The sequence below is a fragment of the Cantharellus anzutake genome (assembly GCF_015039405.1).
Source record: "Cantharellus anzutake strain C23 chromosome Unknown EI90scaffold_43, whole genome shotgun sequence".
NCBI classification, from domain to species: domain Eukaryota; kingdom Fungi; phylum Basidiomycota; class Agaricomycetes; order Cantharellales; family Hydnaceae; genus Cantharellus; species Cantharellus anzutake.
The window spans coordinates 154,493-173,495 of NW_024066993.1; the positions used below are offsets into that span (position 1 = coordinate 154,493).

At 48.0% G+C, this 19,003-nt stretch overlaps 4 protein-coding genes across 4 annotated transcripts; 2 read left to right on the forward strand and 2 right to left on the reverse strand.

The window, feature by feature from the left end:
• Window positions 1–2,149: 2,149 nt before the first annotated feature.
• Window positions 2,150–4,137, reverse strand: EI90DRAFT_3068686 (proteasome subunit). The gene is made up of 7 exons (XM_039061108.1): window positions 3,967–4,137; window positions 3,828–3,943; window positions 3,624–3,705; window positions 3,388–3,517; window positions 3,217–3,323; window positions 2,958–3,074; window positions 2,150–2,792 (listed from the first exon to the last, which is right to left on the reverse strand). The coding sequence occupies exons 1-7, from the start codon at window positions 3,991–3,993 to the stop codon at window positions 2,610–2,612; spliced, it is 762 nt and encodes a 253-aa protein (XP_038913234.1). The 5' UTR covers window positions 3,994–4,137; the 3' UTR covers window positions 2,150–2,609.
• EI90DRAFT_3068691 (uncharacterized protein) lies at window positions 4,134–5,170 on the reverse strand (the record flags this gene model as incomplete). The annotated part of the gene is made up of 4 exons (XM_039061109.1): window positions 4,134–4,722; window positions 4,743–4,761; window positions 4,855–5,138; window positions 5,165–5,170. The coding sequence occupies 4 exons, from the start codon at window positions 5,168–5,170 to the stop codon at window positions 4,342–4,344; spliced, it is 690 nt and encodes a 229-aa protein (XP_038913235.1). The 3' UTR covers window positions 4,134–4,341.
• A 212-nt stretch (window positions 5,171–5,382) lies between these two features.
• Window positions 5,383–5,598, forward strand: EI90DRAFT_3068694 (uncharacterized protein; the record flags this gene model as incomplete). Its single annotated transcript, XM_039061110.1, has 1 exon — window positions 5,383–5,598. A coding segment is annotated over exon 1 (176 nt), but the record flags the coding sequence as incomplete, so codon positions are not given.
• Window positions 5,599–6,360: 762 nt separating this feature from the next.
• On the forward strand, window positions 6,361–8,713 carry EI90DRAFT_1852252 (carbohydrate esterase family 8 protein). Its single transcript, XM_039052265.1, has 16 exons — window positions 6,361–6,571; window positions 6,637–7,091; window positions 7,151–7,287; window positions 7,338–7,372; window positions 7,430–7,465; window positions 7,513–7,539; window positions 7,600–7,642; window positions 7,693–7,712; window positions 7,766–7,793; window positions 7,847–7,878; window positions 7,942–8,040; window positions 8,096–8,131; window positions 8,185–8,217; window positions 8,272–8,280; window positions 8,339–8,368; window positions 8,424–8,713. Exons 2-16 carry the CDS (start codon window positions 6,785–6,787, stop codon window positions 8,554–8,556), a joined length of 1,005 nt encoding a protein of 334 aa, XP_038913237.1. The 5' UTR covers window positions 6,361–6,571; window positions 6,637–6,784; the 3' UTR covers window positions 8,557–8,713.
• Window positions 8,714–19,003: the final 10,290 nt, after the last annotated feature.

The following is a 19,003-nucleotide window of genomic DNA, read 5'->3' on the forward strand; positions in this document are numbered from 1 at the left end:
GTAGGCACGATAATTAAATTAAGCTTAAGTTCTGGCTCTTACGCTCTCCCGCAGTATTAGATTTCCTTGGATATTCACATACGCTGTGCATGTGGCCTCGGACTAGAGGCCCATGTACTACAGGTGTCGCGCACGGACATTTAGATTGTTGATTGTCCGTGATTTCCTTTCTTGGTGTCCACACTGGATGGCTTAAAAGCCACCTCAACCAATCTCTTCTCTCTCCTCACCCATCATTGGAACTGAGCGCTTATACGACGTTAATCCTTATATGATACATGGACCCTAGATCGATTTTGTCGGGCAGTTCTCCACTGTTTTCTCATGACGCCGTGACCACCGTCCCCGCCTTGGCGTCTTTGCTCAGTTGTGGCCTTCTGTTTCTCGTTGTTTGGTCTTGATTCTATTTTAGTGCCAGTTGGTTCCTTATGGCTTATTCTCCCCGCTAGGAGCAGCCCCCTTTTTTTTTTTCGTGAATATTTCGATCATGCTGCGGTTGTTGACCTAAGACCTTCGGTTGCCGGATCTTGGATAACTTCTGGCGAGGCGGTTGAGGGGAGGGGGAAAGATGGATGGCAAGAGGAGCGCGAGGATGCCCAAGCCCGCGAAGTTGGGGTTGGGCAATGCGAAACGAGGCGATCGAACGGCTCAGCAGCCCCTTCTACGTAACGACGACGTGAAGACTCATTTGGGGCCACCCCGGAAAGCCTTATTCTCAGCCCACGTCATCCTCTCTCTCTCTCAGTGTTGGCAGCCAGGGTTATACCGAAGAGACTAGGCCATCATCGAGATGGACGCTTCCAAGGTTGATGCGAACAATTTCAATTTAAAGGCAACGCCATTAATGACCTCGGTACCCCGCAACCTCACCCGCCACCTTCAACGAGCATGATGTGCCCCGTGATGTGCCCCGTGATGCGCCCCGTCCCCCCAGAACCCCCCTTACTTCAAGTACCCGAGCGACCATCTTTTGAAGCTGAAGGGCACCATTCCGGACAAGGCGATGCGTTATCCGACGAGAACGGCGCGAACCGTGCCTCTTATGGCCACTAAGCGCAGCAACACCACCGGCCTAACCGTCTGTCGTGCTAACGAACTATGCTCCTACGCCCATAACTACTTTGGGGACATGACACCAACCAAGATCTCGAAGGAGTGATCGCATTCTTCCAGCAGGTCTGGCCTCTTGTCGGACGCATCGGCGGCCTCCTTACCGGCGGGATGACTGGTTCCACGGATTCCTTGAACATCACCTTTCGCCACCACGCCCATCAACTTCTTCCTCGATATCTCACATGGAATCCAAAGGGCTCTACAAGCCCAACGTCAACCCTACCCTCGCCTTAAATGCCTTCGGTCTCACGCAGGATGCACTCTTGGATACTCGGTTTTACTATCCCCTCTCTCCACGTTCACCCACAACGCTGTAATGACGTACTTGACTTAATTGCGTAAAGCAGTCTTTTGTGACGAAAATGATATGTATCACGACTTTGTGTGTCTCAACCCGCACGGACCGAAGGTGCGATGTCTAATTATTGTTTTCGTGCAAGGAACAAGACGCCATCGAATAAGACATTGCATGATAAAACAAATCAACGGACACATGTGGGTCGGTCCATTTCCAATTAATTGTGACGATTGGCCACAGCTACGTCCACACAGGTACCATATCAAAGGAAGGGGGAACAACTGATCGGGCTCGGTTCCGAGTTGCTTTTGTTGCCCATGCATGCAAGGGGACCGGACCTCGCTCGGACCATCCTGGGAGTCCTTTCCAGGATCCCACGCACATGCATCTAGTGAGAATTCATAGGATAATGATCATTATATACTCTTCATCAAGTTTCATGCACCCCAGGCCGGCCTTATCGCCAGCACCGATCGATGAACAAACAGCTTCGTCGGCCACAGATACATAAAAAGGGTTGTGGGTCTTTTTCACCATCGACCTTTTCAGCCTTCACTTCCAATTAACCCCTCCCACCACCACCTTTCTAGTTTTGATGCGTGTCTTCCCTTGGATTGTATTTACTTGAAACGGAATTGTATCGGATAAACCTCTGAAAAATACCCTCCCCTCGCCCGTCATTCGGAACCGTTACTGTAAGATCCACCCCATGCGGTGACATGTGTATATGTATCTAATCGGGCTCCAAAGCAATCAATATTGTAAGTTACTCCGAGATGACAGAAATATTACAGTAAGTAAATGGATCAAGAACAAGTTACTAGCGCATGCATGTATGTGCGAAATAACCAGACTACTGAAGTACTAGTGAAGGGAAAAAAAACATAATTTTGATGATGTCTTTGATCGGCTGCTACAAAGGGATGCAGGTCGGAGCTAGTGGAACTACACCAAGCTAGAGGGGGGAGGACAGGGGAAGAACAAATACATTCGGGATTTCAGCGCGAGGATGAGACGAAAGTGGAAAACCCAGTAATTGAAAAACCATCATGTACCAGTTCATGCACACATCCCTTGAGATCGAGCCAAGATACTTTCAATCCTGCTGCAAATGCCAAATTACATGCCATCCTTTGTCTTTTCAAACCCAAATATTAGCGGTTTACATTAAGGAAAAAAAAAACCCGTGGTGTAAATATTAATCTTTCTTTAGTTCTCGTCGAAAGACGAAAATCCTCTCCTCGTTTCCACCTGAAGTGACTTCTTCCACACCTGGAATCGATAAAAGTTCCGCTGTCAAAGTACTGCCACCACCAGCCGCAGCCTCAGCAGCAGACGACGACGCTGCGACGACGACGTAAATTTCTAACCCATCGCCGACCTATATAAATTGGTATGAGATAACATTAAACCGGAGCCGAACCGAATGAGATCGCTGTAGCCTCGACATGTGGCTGCAGAAGCACCCCCGCGGAGGATCCTCGCGAAAATCGGATGGGGGGAAGGGGGGGAGGAAGAACCAAGGAACGGATGATGAGAACCTTACCTCGATGTGTCGTTCTGTTGCGCTAGTAAAACTGTCCGTGACGAGTGAGAGGACATCGAGAAGCGGAAGATGTTGGGGGTGAGGAACAGTGATTGCAACTTGGTTTTTGAAGTAGATCTATACATATTGCGGTTCGGTTCGGGTTTTATTTGAAAAAGAAGTTGAGGTTCCGTGATAAGGTCGAAATGGAGTTTTAAGTCAGTACTCGGCATGACTTCGGACCAATATACAACACAAGAGAAAAACTTTTGATACTTGCCTGGTTGTCCAAGAAAGGTTGTATCAGGGAAGAAGCGGCTCCCGCAGCACGACAAGCCTCGCGTTCGTAAGAGCCAACGGGGTCAAAGCTGTATACCGCACCAGTGCCTGCCCAATAACAAATGATTGAGTATGTTAGCGTAAAGCAGAACAACGAATTATGTGCGTTTACCGTCTTCCTCGATGCCTCCAAGGATGTTGTAGACGTAGTATGGGAAAAACCGCTTAGCATAGAGCAGAGTCTGAATGAGTCGCGCGATCGCACGCAGAGGCATGTCCTTCGCATGGGCGTGCTTGTACCACTTTTTTTTATTTTTTTTTTCAAAATAGAAAAAAGGTCATTCATGTTCAACCACAAATGGAGGGATTAGATTGGATTGGGGGGGAAAAGAGAGAAGGTGACGTTACCTCTAATCGTTGACGAACGGTCTTTACAAACATATTGCCATCCGCTGCAAAACCGTTCACGGCCAAAACAGCTTTGTTGGTTCTGTTTTCTCGCGCGCGCGCGTGTGAAGAGAAAGGTCCACACGTACGCCATGACATGGACAGGTTACATAGAGGGTTGATCAGGTATGAATTCATCGAAAAGTTAACGCAAGGCACACGAACAATCTGAAAACTTTAGGAGCATAGCGCGTCTGAATGCTATAACCCTCTGACTGACGAGTATCGCCAGCGACAACTGAGAAATCCTTGCCTGCGATTGCGAGGATGGTACCGCCGTTCTCAGCGTACGGTTGAAGTCAACTTGGGTCGGCTGAGCAATTAGAGGCATTGAGAGGAAACGGTGTGAATGTGGATGTTACAGAAGATGAGAGGAGAGATGTGGTAGTAGTGATTTGTCGGGGAGAGAGAGAGAGAGAGAGAGAGACGCGCGTCGAAGTCAAAAGTAAACCGGAGCCTTCGTGACGCTTTCGCGCTTACTTCCGATAATTCTCCGAACAAACTCTTTCAATTTGTCGGTTCAAAAACTGCCGTCGCTCTTCGGTTGGACCGTTGTTTTTTCTTCTCTATTAAAAAAATGGCCAGAGAGAGAGAGATGGAATACCGAGACCCCCTTCTGCGCACAACCCCGCGCCTTTTTGATGTCTTGTATGATGCTGCATTGACCAACATCAAGGGCTCAAGCCCTCGAGCGCAAAACGATGCAAAACGATTGAATAACGGAGAAACGCAGGAGAATCCTCGGCTGATCGATTATTCCGAACTTCAAGTTGTGAGGAAGATTAATTGCTGGTGGATCTATTTTGGTGGACCATTTTTCTGGGCCCCTATGTAACTCGTTCCAACACAGGTCTCCATAGAACTCTTGGGGACACCTGTCATTCATTCGAACAGGAAATCCCCGCATTTCTAGCGATGTAATTCCACCAGACCTAATATTGGCATTGAAGTCAGACGTGGCTGCACAACACCAGGCACCCCCATGGGCATGCGCATCGGAGGGGCACGCTCCGATTTGTGATTGTGTTCGCTTCAGATCAGCGTACCAGTTCCCATCGATCTTGCCTTCATTCCTGATACCGAACGATCTTTGTACGTGCTGCGTCAAAACATCCCCCCTCAAATTCAGAAAATGTCTTGCCTTTTTCCCCTCACATGGACACGTTGACAACGGCGCTAACTTGTGACAAACTCTGTTTCCAGTACTACTGTTCCGTCGTCTGGTGTAGCATCTAAGTCTAAGATAGGATGCCTAGCTCTCCTCTCGCATGAAAGTGTTGTCGATTTTAGCCTGGGAAGACTGGTTGTTGCATGTGTACATGTTACCAGTATCGAGGAGTTACATGTGAAACTAGAATATCTGAATCTTCCCGAATCCTCCACTGCATACACATGTGCACTATCCAGTTCAGTGCCTTTCACCTTGCTCCTGGCAGTGCTAGCAATGTGTCGGTGTCGGTCTTTATGTACATCGCCCTGCATTACCAAAGACAGTTGCCCACTGTCATTGTCGCCCCCCCCCTCCCTCCCCACAAAGCATTCACAAGCCGCCAGGGGGGGGAGATACCGAGTTTGAACCGATAGTACTTGTACTATCCAACCGGGACTTCTTGCCATCGAAGGAACGACCGCGCTAAATGGGGTTGCGTACCTATTCGCCTTAGGCTGGTCCTTGTTCTCTTTTCAACAGTCCCATATGTCTGTTTCCGTTTTCTGTAGCCCTCCCCGTGTCGCCTCCACCGCTAATGAGATGCCCTCTCGCAAATCATGCCCAGCCCCTTCACCCAAATCATATGTCCCGCCATCTATCTCATCGGGGAAATCTCCTTCGGCACCCGACCACTGGAGGGAACTGTACCCATTTTTTTTTTTCGTCTTCCCTCTGTCAGAGTATCCAGTTCTGGAGATGAGCGTCCGAGACGCTGACCCTGGTCCGTGTCTTGGATGTTGGAGTATCTTTCTTTTATAACTATAGGGCCATTGTCGCATGCTCCGTGCCTCTCAGAGCCCCATATTCAAATTCAAAGAGGGGCGTTCGTTGAAATTCCGTTAACGAAGGCGTCCAACCTGCAGACCCGTGGACATTCAGCTGCCCTACGCTGAAGCGCTTCGTCCTCAGGCTAGAGTCTCGATCAAGCCTTACTTCTTTGATCTACCTCACTACCCCTGCATGAGTGGAACCGCCTTGGCTGAGGTTGATGTAAAAGGCTGGAAGCATCCCAGGTGCTCGTCGTATTCTATCCAACCTCTATCACCTCGGTTCATCGTCCAACTCCGAGTGTCATCCAGCCACCTCCAAGCCCTCCTGGCTGCCTCACCATCAATGATGCAACCATAGATTTTGTTGTTAAGCTGGACGAATTTGGGCTATATAAACACCGGACTGGCTATGTCATGTGAAAAATTCTCTCCAAGTGGGGGCAGCAATCATTGCCCAGAGTTTTGTGCCTCAAGGACAACCTTCCGTTGCTCTCTGCTCAGCTACCTTGATGCCTTATCATGGTTCCTTTATTATGTAATATAATGTCCGTTGCTTGGGGGGGTAGAGTAACCTGGCTACGGAACACTCATTCGCATTCCCACTGCCCAGTTGGACTCATGTCCTCAAATAAGGATGTGGGGTAATAATGAGATTTGTGCACCAACCAACAAAGCGATGGATCTTTGGTATTTGATGAAGATTATCATTTGCATCCCTGGTCCCATGCCCTAAGCGTGCTGGACAGAGCCCGGATTAAAGTTTCACTCTATGGTTATATGCATGACAACCACAGGGTGGGGAACCCCTTGGAACGCTGATGACGAGCGTATTGGATGAACTGTTCACAGAAGTCACGGTGCAACGTTGGACTGAATCATTAAATATAGGCGGATAAGGGTACCTTCGGGTCGTCCGTCGGTAGCAGAAGGTATATCCGACTTGTGTTCATTCCGGAATCGCGGGAGAGCTCTCATGGTCTCAAGCGACCTATAGATATCATTTCGAGCGATATTAAGCACGCTCCCCTTGGGCACTGTTGCATCAGCATTGTCTGCTTAATTTTTTGGAATTGGCCAAGAAATAGTCATGACGCTGGTTGTCAAGTTCCCAACCGCAGCTCGTCCTTGTGGATGCCTATATTATGCTGAGCCGTTCTGGCATTGCCCACCCTACGCACTGTACTGATATGTTTGGATGTCTGAAGCTGTTCGGATCTGTGGTGCTAGCGGTTTTCGCCCACCTTGTGTTAGGCCATAGAACCCCGCCTTCGGGTGCCATTACGGTGGGAAATGGCGGCAAGTACAGCACACTACAGGCAGCTCTTGCGGATAATTCTTCGAATGTGTTTTTCCTTTACGCTGGAACGTACAAAGGCAACACCCTTATCTCGCGCTCAAATGTCAAGATCTATGGGCAGACATCGGGTTGGACTACGTATGCTGGAAATTGTAGGATACATCTATGTGCTACTTTGATTCGGTTATCTTCTGATCGGAAAGTATAACAGTGGTGTCCCTCACTAATAATATAACGGCCTTTGATGTTGGAAGTGACATCGGTAGCGCCACGGTTCAGGTCGAAGCCTCAGGGGTTAGCCTGTATAACCTCAACATAAATAACACATATGGAAACGCTCTTTCTCATGTACGCCGGCCTCTGTTAAGTGCGAGTCCCACTAACTTCTCCCTATGTAGTCTCCAGCTATCGCTTTATGTGTTCAGGGCGATCAGTCAGTGGTGGTATTTTGATCAGTTTGTTGTTTGTTCATGTAGCAGTGATCCCATAGGTTTGCTGGATATGGACTCAAAGTGCAGGGCTACCAGTGAGCTAGCCGACATTCCGCATTTTTGTACCTCACCTCGGCATCAGGGATACATTGCTTGCAAATACTGGCCGGTAAGTACTGAATCACTAGAGCACATTTCATAATACCTTACTTTGATGTTATCTTTCCAGTCAGTACTATCGGGGCTGCTGGATTGAGGGTGCCGTCGATTTTGTACGTTAAATCACATTCGACAGGCCTACATGGACTGACGCTGGCGGAAGATTTTTGGGCTAGATGCTTCGTGGGCTGCCATTTGTTCCTAACAGTTGCTTATCTGCTCACTGTCCGACGAAGTATATGGATAACGAAATCTGTCATTCACGTAAGTAGGTGTCGGTGCTACATAATCGTGCTGCTGACGTTCCCTAAATTCAGACTGTTGGAAGTGGTTATATTACCGCGTCTGGGTGCGATGATCACACCTGAAATTGTTTTCGTAGCTTTTTTAATTTTAGTGAGAAATCCCTTAGCCGTTCATCAGATGATTCCAACTACTATGTAATCGATACATCTACCGTCCAAGGATCAGGCTCAACATACCTGGGAAGACCTTGGAGAAATTACGGCCGGTGTGTCCCGTATGCCATTTTCCCGTATCCGACTGACCTTATCGATCCCCGTTAGAGTCGTTTTTCAAAATTCGACGTTGGGAAAGAATGTGTAGGTTCTCCATTGCGTTTCCTTACCAGCGGGAAGCTTACCCAAACACCTAGCAATAGCGCTGGCTGGTCGGTGTGGGCCGCTGGGTAAATATCTTACGGACATCTTTAACATTAGACTCTAACTATCTGTTTTCTTAGCGACCCTCGGTATGCAGCTCGTTGATGCCCTGGATTCTTGCGGCCGTAGCTGATAATCGATCCCTAGAACCGATCATGTTACGTTCGCCGAGCACCAGTATGTTTTATGTTCCACATTGCCTCATTTCGAAGTCAACATTTTCAATGTACAGGAATACGGGTCTGGGGGCTCGCGGTCAGCGTGCCTCCTTTGCTACCGGACTAACGACCCCTGTTTCCATTAACACGGTTTTGGGATCAACTGACTGGATCGACCCAGCGTATCTGCGAGTCCATGGTGGCTAGTTTCGTAGCCAATAGATTCATTGGAAAGTTTGGGCCGATGCATTCCTGGACGGCCGGCGGACAACGGAGACCCACATCTTAGAGCTGGCACTCGAATTTAGCATACAATATACCATTCGTTTACACATTTCGCCTAAATCATGCAGTAGGATGCTGTTTTATTCCCCGTTTGCTTGGTGGGAAGTCCAGCCAACTTCAGTGTGCTAGTCCGTGCTTGGATACCTGCCTTCCCCCAATCGGCATACCAGACTTGAGTTCCAAGGTGGAAAGGAAGTCGAGTTCTCAGCTCGCCCTAAACATACACTCCGTAGTTACTAGTGACAGATCAACATGCCCGCAGGATGATGGGAATAACTAGCGTGCCAAGCTTTTCCCGTGCATATCCCTCTTTTACCCATCAAAACAGGGGCTCACTTTCTGATGAGAAACTTCAAACGTGTCTCTGGGTCAAGGTAGAGTAGCCATGACAACGTGAGTGCAAATAGAATCTGAAGTGTACCACAAGGTCCAGTGTCCACGGAGCCGTATGAGTTCAACCTCCTATGGATTTCCTGTACGGAACGAGCCTTTATGATTAAACCCGGATGAAAGGCAAGACCAGAGACACCGATCCCTTCTTGTGGCGTGCCAAAGGCAGCACCAATAGCAGGGTGAGTCATGGAGTAGATGACTTCGTAATATCATCATCCGTGTTATGTTCATTGTGTTGGAATTTCAACAACTAGTCCCAGCGTCCGAGTAATGCGGGATTTGATTTTTCTTTTTGGGGTCGCTACAAACACCGAGACATGATCAATAACTCACTGCTGACAGCGGAATGAGTTTTGAGGGTCCTCTGTTTGCTCTCTGCGCGCTCTTTATGCGGTGAGACATGTCAGAGACGTGGTTCATGTATAAAGAGCGCTCTCTCTGTAGATCCTCTCCCTCAGAACTCTTGTACGAGTCTGAGGTGAGAGCTATAGCTTTATTATTATCGACACCTTTCTAACTATGTACATGTTGACGCAGAATTTTACGCGTCATAGTACATTCATTCTAGAACTTGTACAGTCTGAGAATTTTACGCGTCATAGCCTTTTATCTTTAAAAGGTTATGAGCCCAGCGATGGCTAATTCAAGCGATGTTAAAGGTACTCACAGCATTGAGAAACTTAAGAACGATGGGAAGAACTACCGCATATGGTCTATCCGATGTCGTATGGTTCTAATTGATCAGGGACTCTGGAATTTTGTCAATCCGAAATCAAACACCTCTGATCCCCCTATTCCCTCTACTTCTTCATCAGCAAAAAATTGTTATGCTCCTGAGTGCTCCGGAGTATCGAGAGCACTGGGAGAATCAGGAGGAGATTGGCCGGTCCAGGAACAGCCCATTTCCTCCGGAGTTGGCTAGGTACTCCAGGGCACTCCCAGGAGGGCCTGGAGCATTGCTTTGTGCACAAACATATCCAGTAAATACAATTTAAATGCTTCAAAGTGTATAGGGGTGAGAAGCTTCTGGGAGCTCCTGGAGCATTTGAAAATGAAAAGGAAAAAAAGAGGGAAGATCCCCCATGAATACCTCCTACCACAAGACTAACACAACAAGACACTGCTTAACATTTAGATCAAACACTATACTATATATCAAGGACACTGAGACTCACCAATACACAATCAAAATTTATGGCCTGATATATGATTAATTTGGCAACTTAATCACTTTCGGGCTGGCAGAATATGGGGGAGGGGGAAATGGGGGAGAATGAGGGGGGGAAATGAGGGGGAAATGAGGGGGAGAATGAGGGGAGAATGAGGGGGAGAATGAGGGGGAGAATGAGGGGAGAATGAGGGGGAGAATGAGGGGGGGGAATGAGGGGGGGAATGAGGGGGGGAATGAGGGGAGAATGAGGGGGAGGATGAGGGGGAGAATGAGGGGAGAATGAGGGGGAGGATGAGGGGGAGAATGAGGGGAGAATGAGGGGGAGGATGAGGGGGAGAATGAGGGGAGAATGAGGGGGAGAATGAGGGGAGAATGAGGGGGAGAATGAGGGGAGAATGAGGGGGGGATATAGAGGGAAATGAGGAAAATTTGAAAAATAGGGACTTCTAAAAAGTTGAAAAAAATAATTAGGGAAAAAATCAAAAAAATTCAGGAACTGTAGTGCCTTTGAAGTGCTTTCAGGATATATAATTATTTGCAAAATCGAGGAAGAAATGATGGAGAAAAATGGAAAATACTTTCGGAGACCCGAGAAATAATGAGAACTGAATTGATGGGAAAGTCTGAAAATTGAATAGGGAAGTGAGGGGAAGCCTTGTAGCATTGTTATTTTCTGCTGTTCTAATTTTTCCTGATTGTTCTTGGTCTCACTCCCAGCTGCTACTGGATACTCCTGGATACTCCTGGAAGCTCCTGGGAGGGTCCAGGAGCAGCTAATGGAAAATACTTTTGGAGACCCAAGAACTGAATTGATGGGAAAGTGAAAGGTTTGCTTACTATTTTGGGGATGGTACGTTCCATTCCCCCGTTCGCCTCAGGCCTCAGGTAGTCCGTCTAAATATAAGCTTTAATGTGCTGTATATTCAACGGGGTAGAGGTAAAAGGCTACCGGGCCTTTACAACTACTCCGAGGTATATATATGTAATTTACATATCTCGGCACAAATAAATAAAGAAATAAACACATCACTATAATGGGAATTATAGTGATGCAACATAATATAAATATCACTATAATCGGAATTATAGTGAAGTAAGGTTAATCCCTTACAGAAAGTCTGAAAATTGAATAGGAAAGTGAGGGGAAGCCTTGTAGCATTGTTATTTTCTGCTGTTCTGATTTTTCCCGATTCTTCTTGGTCTCATTCCCAGCTGCTCCTCAATACTCCTGGAAGCTCCTGAAAGCTCCTGGGAGGGTCCAGGAGCAGCTGGGAGTGAGACCAAGAACAATCAGGAAAAATCAGAACAGCAGAAAATAACAATGCTTACAAGGCTTCCCCTCACTTTCCTATTCAATTTTCAGACTTTCCCATCAATTCAGTTCTCATTATTTCTTGGGTCTCTGAAAGTATTTTCCATTTTTCTCCATCATTTCTTCAATTTTGCAAATAATTATATGTCCTGAAAGCACTTTAAAGGCACTATAGTTCCTGATTTTTTTTTTTGATTTTTCCCGAAATTTTTTTTTTCAACTTTTTAGAGACCAAAATTTTCCTCCCACTGCTCCTGGCACATTACATACTCCTCACCACTCCCAGCTGCTCCTGAACCCCCTCCCAGGAGAACACTATTGGCTCCAGGAGTGCCCAATCTGCTGTTTTGTCTCCCACATGCTCCAGCCACTCTTGATGCTCCGGAGCATAACGGACTTTTGCTGATGTTCTACCACTGCTGCTAGTGCCCCTGCTGCTCCGCCTGCTGCACCTAACCCCACTGCAACTGCTACTACCAGTGGCACTTCTACCTCATCCACTTCCACTACGCAGATGACTAGTCTTACTCTCGAAGAATGGAATGAAAAGGATGAGCGAGCCTTTGCCCAAATATGTCTCACGCTGGAAGAAAATCCCCTCAATATTGCTGAGGACAAAAAGACCACGAAGGAGGCTTGGCTAGTGCTAGAGCAACGCTACTTGGGTCAAGGTGCATTAGATGCATCTGATTTGATGCACGACCTACACCACTTCAAGTTGGATGAGTCCAAAGCACTGGAACCTCAAATCAACCAAATGCGCATAATGTGCGGTGTAGGAGAAATAATGGTCACACTATGGAAACCCATTATGGAAATATGCCAGATAAATCACAAAACCCCATACGACAAGTAGATATGAGAAAATAGAAGGACCTGAATTTTAACGAATTTTGACGAGATTTTACAAATTATTACGACTACATATGATAAAATGGAAGAAAGAAAATTAGCAAAAATACTTCAAGCTTAGCATCAACGAGACAGAATTCTCGGGAGAATTTATAGCAAATATTAAACAAAGAATTAGGACAATCGACCAAGATTTGACTATAAAAACAATCAGAGAACCTCCACGGAAACTACTTTCCCATGTCCACACACGTAGCTGAGGATGGAAGTACCATGGAACAAGGATTCCTCAGGAACTAATGCAAAATTGAAAGTTGTGTTTATAATAGGAAATATAGATGTCCCCCAAACGGACCCAATGAAAGTAATTACAGGGAAAACTACCCATAAACGATGAAGATATGACTAAAACTCCCAGAAAACAAGGACAACTTTTAAAAAGCAAGTGCAAAGAACAACCAGTAGCGACCAAGACGAGCTTGATAGCCCATTAGAAAGGAAGGGATCTAATCTTAATCCACCCAAATTTTCATAATAAAAGGATCACGCATTAATGAGATATCCAATAACAGGAATAGCGACATCAAAAGTCCGGGATCAGGGAAAAGACGATGTTTATGAAGTATCCATAATTAAAACATACAACGAAATTTACACGGAAATTATGAAAAATAGGGAACTATAGTTATGCAAATTTTCAGCCCAAACGGTCCAGCCGTTGTAAAGTTATTCCAATGAAGGGAATATAGAAATCCACATCATGTTTAATGACACGTGAGGGTGGCAATGCGAAGGGAACCAGCCGTCGGAACCAAGATCCGCACTTTGGCAGATTGCGAAGACCAATTTCCATCCAAATAAGGAAGTGCCCGGTCAAAACAAAGCATGGAAAGTGCAAAACAACCTTAGATCATGAGGGAAAAATCTGAAATAAATCACGGAAGCCCATATGAAGGATATAAACACCCGTGCATACCATAAATCCTGAACAATTAAACAGAAACAGCGCCCACATACGAATGACTATGGGAACGATGCATGTGATTACTGAATGTGTGCGTGAACTTTTGCTAACTCGACAAATACCAGGAAATAGAACACAACTTTAGTACCATTGGAAAGGTGGGAATAAATGGAAATTTATGATACCAAGAACGTTAAAAACCATCCAGAAATGAATGAGATAAAAGGACATGAAGTTAGAAACCTGAAAACACGTGGGAAGACAGCTTCAAGAGGTCCAGAGCCCTGAATAAAATACATAAAAATATGATATCTTCGAGGACGACCTACTATAACAACGAACAATACATATGGAGGATTAGGATATGATAATACAAAGGGGAATCAGGGAAGATGAACGAAATCCACGAAAACCACTAAACTACGATGGACCATGGTGGGAATTTTAGGGAATGATATTCTAATGAAGTGGAGAGCTATAATACATTTGTTTGAGTAATTCTTGACTACTAGCAACTTTTTCTTTCGGTTTTAAACCTGAATAATTCACTCATTTACCATTTCAAGTCTCATTTTAACTAAATGTTGCTGGATAAAAATGAAATAAATCAGCTGAAGGTCTCAGTGCAGCTGTACGCATAGTAATGCAAAGTTTGAATTCAGAATCACTGAGCCATAGCGATTTTAATGGTAAATATGAGGAATTTGAAATAGGAAACTGCGACAAATGCAGCGCAGTCAAGTTCTAATTAACCATTAAAATAGTTTAAGGACAATAAGGATTCTAGGCACAGTCTGACCGCAGTAGAGCTGCAGTTCAGCACAGCAGAGTGCAGTAGAACTATAGCGTGAAAATTTCATTTTTTTATTCAGTTTGAGAAAAATACACTGTAAATAAATCCTGTAAATACGAGGTATAGCGTGAAAAAGGAAGGCAACCCAAGGAGTATAAAAGGGAGACCCTTTCTGCGACTTTTTGCCCCCCTCAGAGAAGTAAGAAAATAGAGTATTATTTTTCTCAAGCATTTCTGGTTGTCACTCCAGTGCGAAAAAGTGATATACAGTTAAGATTGCCACTGTAGTAAAAGGCAGCAATTAAGGAGAGAAATATTAAGTAGATATTTCAACAGGAGAGCTGGTTAACACTCCAGATTTCAAAGTGTAAACACAAAACAGTTATTTTGCTACTGTTAAAACAAGCAATAAAATAAGACAAGAATAAAACAAACTCAAGGGACACTCCAGACACAATCCAAATCCATTAACTGAGTAGAATCTTTGAAACTTCACCAAGTAGAAGATTTAATTCAAGTTAAATTCCAGATTAAACAATGCTACACAGAATTACACCTACACAAATTAAGAAATTTCAATAAAGGAACAGCTCCACAGGGCTCGGTTTATCTGTAAGTCAATTCCCAGAAACTTTTAGACTAACCCATAAAAATAGAATTAGCCAAAACACTCAGATTGGTACTATAATTACAACAAATACTACTTGTACACTTCCCCATCCTAACTAAAGAACCAGGGAACAGCTTGGTGGTGGTCTCGTTTGAACCTCCCAACTGACCTTCCTTCGTTCTCTCCTTCAGCGGGCAACTGGACTCTCTTGGCAACAGCATCACAGATGCCAAATTTGCCTTAATCATTGCTAAAGCTCTCCCACTGGCTTACAAAACTCTCAAATCCATCACTGTTGCCAATACCAAGGATTTGTCGACGCTAGCTTGTGAAACTCTGATAAGCCAAATAATCAGAGAGGAGAAGTCGATCAAAAGTGAAGAGCTTGAGACCACAGCACTAGTGGCCAAGTGTCAGGGCCCGGCCTCCGTCCGGGGGCGGCCCTACCTCAAAGCTGGACACTCACAGTGTCCCAGGCAGCCAGGTGCCGGATCCTATCCCAAGCTCCTCAAACTCACTAAGCGGGGATTGAGTTGTCATGTATTAAGGAGGGTAGCTACAACTTGCCTAAGCGGGGATTGAGTTGAGAAGAAGGGTAAGTTTCCCTATTCCCCGCTTGGCTGCTATAAAAGGAAATGTACTGTACAGTTTGTAGCGTGACTATGGGTAGAAGCCGAGCATGTTCCCGCGATGCGGAAAAGGTGTCACATGGGTTAAGGCGAGTTGCTCGCCTTGACCCACGTGATTTTTCCCACGGGTTCGCATGCGGGCTGTAGTTGTGAAAGATGGGAGGATGAGGGAAGTGGGGGGAGGTTAGGGAAGGTGGTTCTGGGGTTGTATGGTCAGGTGTGGTTGCCCTGACATCACCCCCCCTCTATGCCGCTTCGCCTCGGAGCGGCTGGGTGTCTTGGCTGGCGGGTTCTATTGGACCTTTCTTGTCTCGGGGCATCGGGGTGGGATCGATGGAACTCTTCTATGAGCTCTTGAGAGTGCTCTAAGTTTTTGTGGGGGAGCCATTCATTTTCCGAGTTTGGCCAGCCCAAGAATTTAACAAAATACCAGAGTTTTCCGTACCTGTACTTGGAGTTTAGGATCTTTTCTACTTCATATTCTTCTTCTCCATCAATAACTTCTGGGCCGGGGTGGGGGTCTGCTGTGCGCTCAGCGATCTCATCTGGGAGGTAGGGGCAGATGTTGGTGACCGAGACTACAGGGTGGACGCCCTTCAGCTGGGTGGGGAGCTGCAGCTTCACGGCTGCTGGGGACACCACCTTGGTGATGCGGAAGGGGCCAATCCATTTGTGGTCCAGCTTCTTAGTTGGTCGGTCGGTTGTGTAGTTTCGGGAGCTGAGCCAGACCTTCTGCCCTTCTTTGTACTCTGGGGCAGCCTTCCGGTTCCTGTCATAGTACCGGGCCATCTCGTCTGCCGCGTGCTCTAGTGCTGCCTTTGCCTCTTCCTGCATTTTCATCATCCGGGAGGCAAAGGCATCTGCTGCTTCGACATCAGAGGAGCGGGTTGGCTCAGTCCCCATCCGGGGTGTTGTCCTGAGTCAAGCTCAAATGGGGTCCGGCGGGTGGCTGAGTGGACCCGGTTGTTGTATGCAAACTCAGCTAGTGGGAGCCAGTCAGTCCAATCATCCTGCCGGTGGTTGACAAAGACGCGGAGGTAGGCTTCGATCTCTTGGTTCACGCGTTCTGTCTGCCCATCCGTCTGCGGGTGGTATGGGGTGGATGGGGTGAGCTTGATCCCTAGGAGTGCTGCCAGCTCGCTGGAGAATTTGGACACAAAGGCTGTGCCTCGGTCACTCAGGATCTCCTCCGGAAGGCCATGGTGCCGCCAGACGTGTTCCAGGAACAGCCGGGCTATGCCTGCAGAGTCCACTGTGGTGACGGTAGGAACAGCATGGATCCTCTTGGAGAGGCGGTCTACTACCACCAGGATCGCATTGTAGCCCTTTGACTCTGGGAGCTCGCCTATGGTGTCCACCGAGATTATCTGCCATCGGTGGGAGGGCACTTTGTTTGGGATGAGCTTCCCGACCTTCCGGGAGGGGAAGGATTTTGCCTGTTGGCAGGTGTCGCAGCCTGAGACATAACTAGCTATGTATCGTGACAGTCCCGGCCACCAGTAGTTCCGGGAGATCAGTTCCAGAGTCTTCCATCTGCCTGGGTGTCCTGCTGGGACCGAGTCATGGTGCAACTTCACCAGGTCGTGGCGGAGCTGAGGGTCCCTGGGGACGTATACTCGCCCCCGGTAAAGGATCAAGTCCCCATCTCTATCCCATTCGTCCGGGCGCAGAGAGCCTTTTCCTAGTTCTCTTAAGGCCTTCACCACTGCCTCATCATGTTCCTTCCCTTCTCGGATCCTCTTCAACATGTCCGTCTCCTCTCCTCCCATCGACACCCCCTCCGTCACCCGGACTTCAAACCACTCCGGGTGCAGTAGGGTTACGCCTGTATTGTCCCCTTCTCCTCGGGGGTGGTCTGCTCTGCGCGACAGGGCGTCCGGCTTCCCCATGAGCTTCCCTGGGCGATGGGTTAGCACGAAGTCGAAGCGGGAGAGGTAGAGGGACCAGCGTGCTTGCCGCCGGTTCAACCTCTGGGCCGTTCGGAAGTATGAGAGGTTTTTGTGGTCCGTGAAGATGGCAAACTTCTCTGGGGCCCCTTCTAGGAAGTGGCGCCATTCCTCAAGTGCTCGTATTATGGCGAGCATCTCCTTGTCATAGATCTCGTAGTTCCTTTCTACCTCCGAGAAGCTCTTAGACATGAAGGCCACCGGGTGGTAGTCTCCATCCGACTGAAGCTGTGAGAGGACTGCCCCCGTCGCAAAGTTGGAGGCGTCACACTCTAGGCGGAATGGGGCAGTGTTGGAGGGGAAGGTGAGCACCGGGGCCGATGTGACTGCTCGCTTCAGGTCCTCAAAGGCAGTCTGTTCTACTAGGCCCCAGGCCCAACGCTGGGTCTTCCGGGTGAGTCGGTGAAGGGGCTTTGCCTTTTCTGAGAAGTCCCGGATAAAGCGGCGGTAGAAGTTGACAAAGCCTAAGAAGGATTGAACCTCCTTGACCTTCGTGGGGACCGGCCAGTCAGTTACTCCCTTCACCTTCACTGGGTCCATCGCAACGTGACCTTCAGAGATGACAAGGCCCAGGTAGTCAATGGTGTTCTTCTCGAACCTGCACTTCTCAGGCTTGAGGAAGAGCTTCCGCCTCTTCAGGGTGGCCAGAACCTCTCGCACGGCCTTCCGGTGCTCTTCAAGAGTGGGGGAGAAGACTAGGATGTCATCCATGTAGCAGATGACATCCCCTCGGTCGATGAACTCCCGCAGGATGTCATTCATCATTGTCTGGAAGGTGGCAGGGGAGTTGCAGAGGCCGAAGAACATCACTGTAGGCTCAAACAGCCCTCGGTTGGTGGCAAAGGCCGCCTTCCACTCATCCCCCTCCTTGATCCGGACATTGTTAAACCCCCATCGTAGGTCTAGGGTTGAGAACCACTTAGCGCCCCGGAGGCGGGTGAGGACGTCGGATATCAGGGGGAGTGGGTAGGAGTTTTTAACCGTGACCTCGTTCAGCTTGCGGTAGTCTTGGACTAACCTCAGGGACCCATCCTTTTTCTTCACAAAGAACACAGGGGCCCCTGTCGGGGACTTAGATGGTCTGATCCGCCCGTTTGCGAGGTTCTCCCTGAGGAAGGCATCCAGCTCTTTCTGCTCCGCTGGTGAGAGTGGGAACGTCCTCCCTCGGGGGAGCTTGGTGTCTGGGGCGAGGTCGATGGCATGGTCCCAAGGCTTCCGGGGGGGGAGTTCGTTGAAAGCTTCCTTGGAGAATACATCCTGGAAGTCTCGGTAGTGCTCTGGCACCAGTTCCTCGAAGGGGCGTTCTACCGGGGGGCCTTCCTGTGCATCCTGGGCCATTCGCTGAGAGGGGGTGGATGTGGCTCGGAGCTCATGGCCCCACTCTGGTGGGATCATGGCCGCATAGACTCCATCTCCGGGTTCGAGGGTGAAGTCGGGTTCCCCCTGGGTTCCCTGCTTCAGCACTGGGTCACGGCCATAGCAGGCTGGTGGACACCGGGACAGGGTGACCCTCTGCTTGACCCAGTCTACTTCTGGGTTGTGGTGGAGGAGCCATGAATGGCCGATTATCACTGTCTGGCGGCCCAGGTTAGCAACTGCAAACCGGGCTCGCTCCGTGTGTCGGCCGAATCGGAGGAGCACTTCTACCTCCTCTGTGATGGATCCGTTCTCGTTCAGGGTTCCGTCCACGTTATGGACG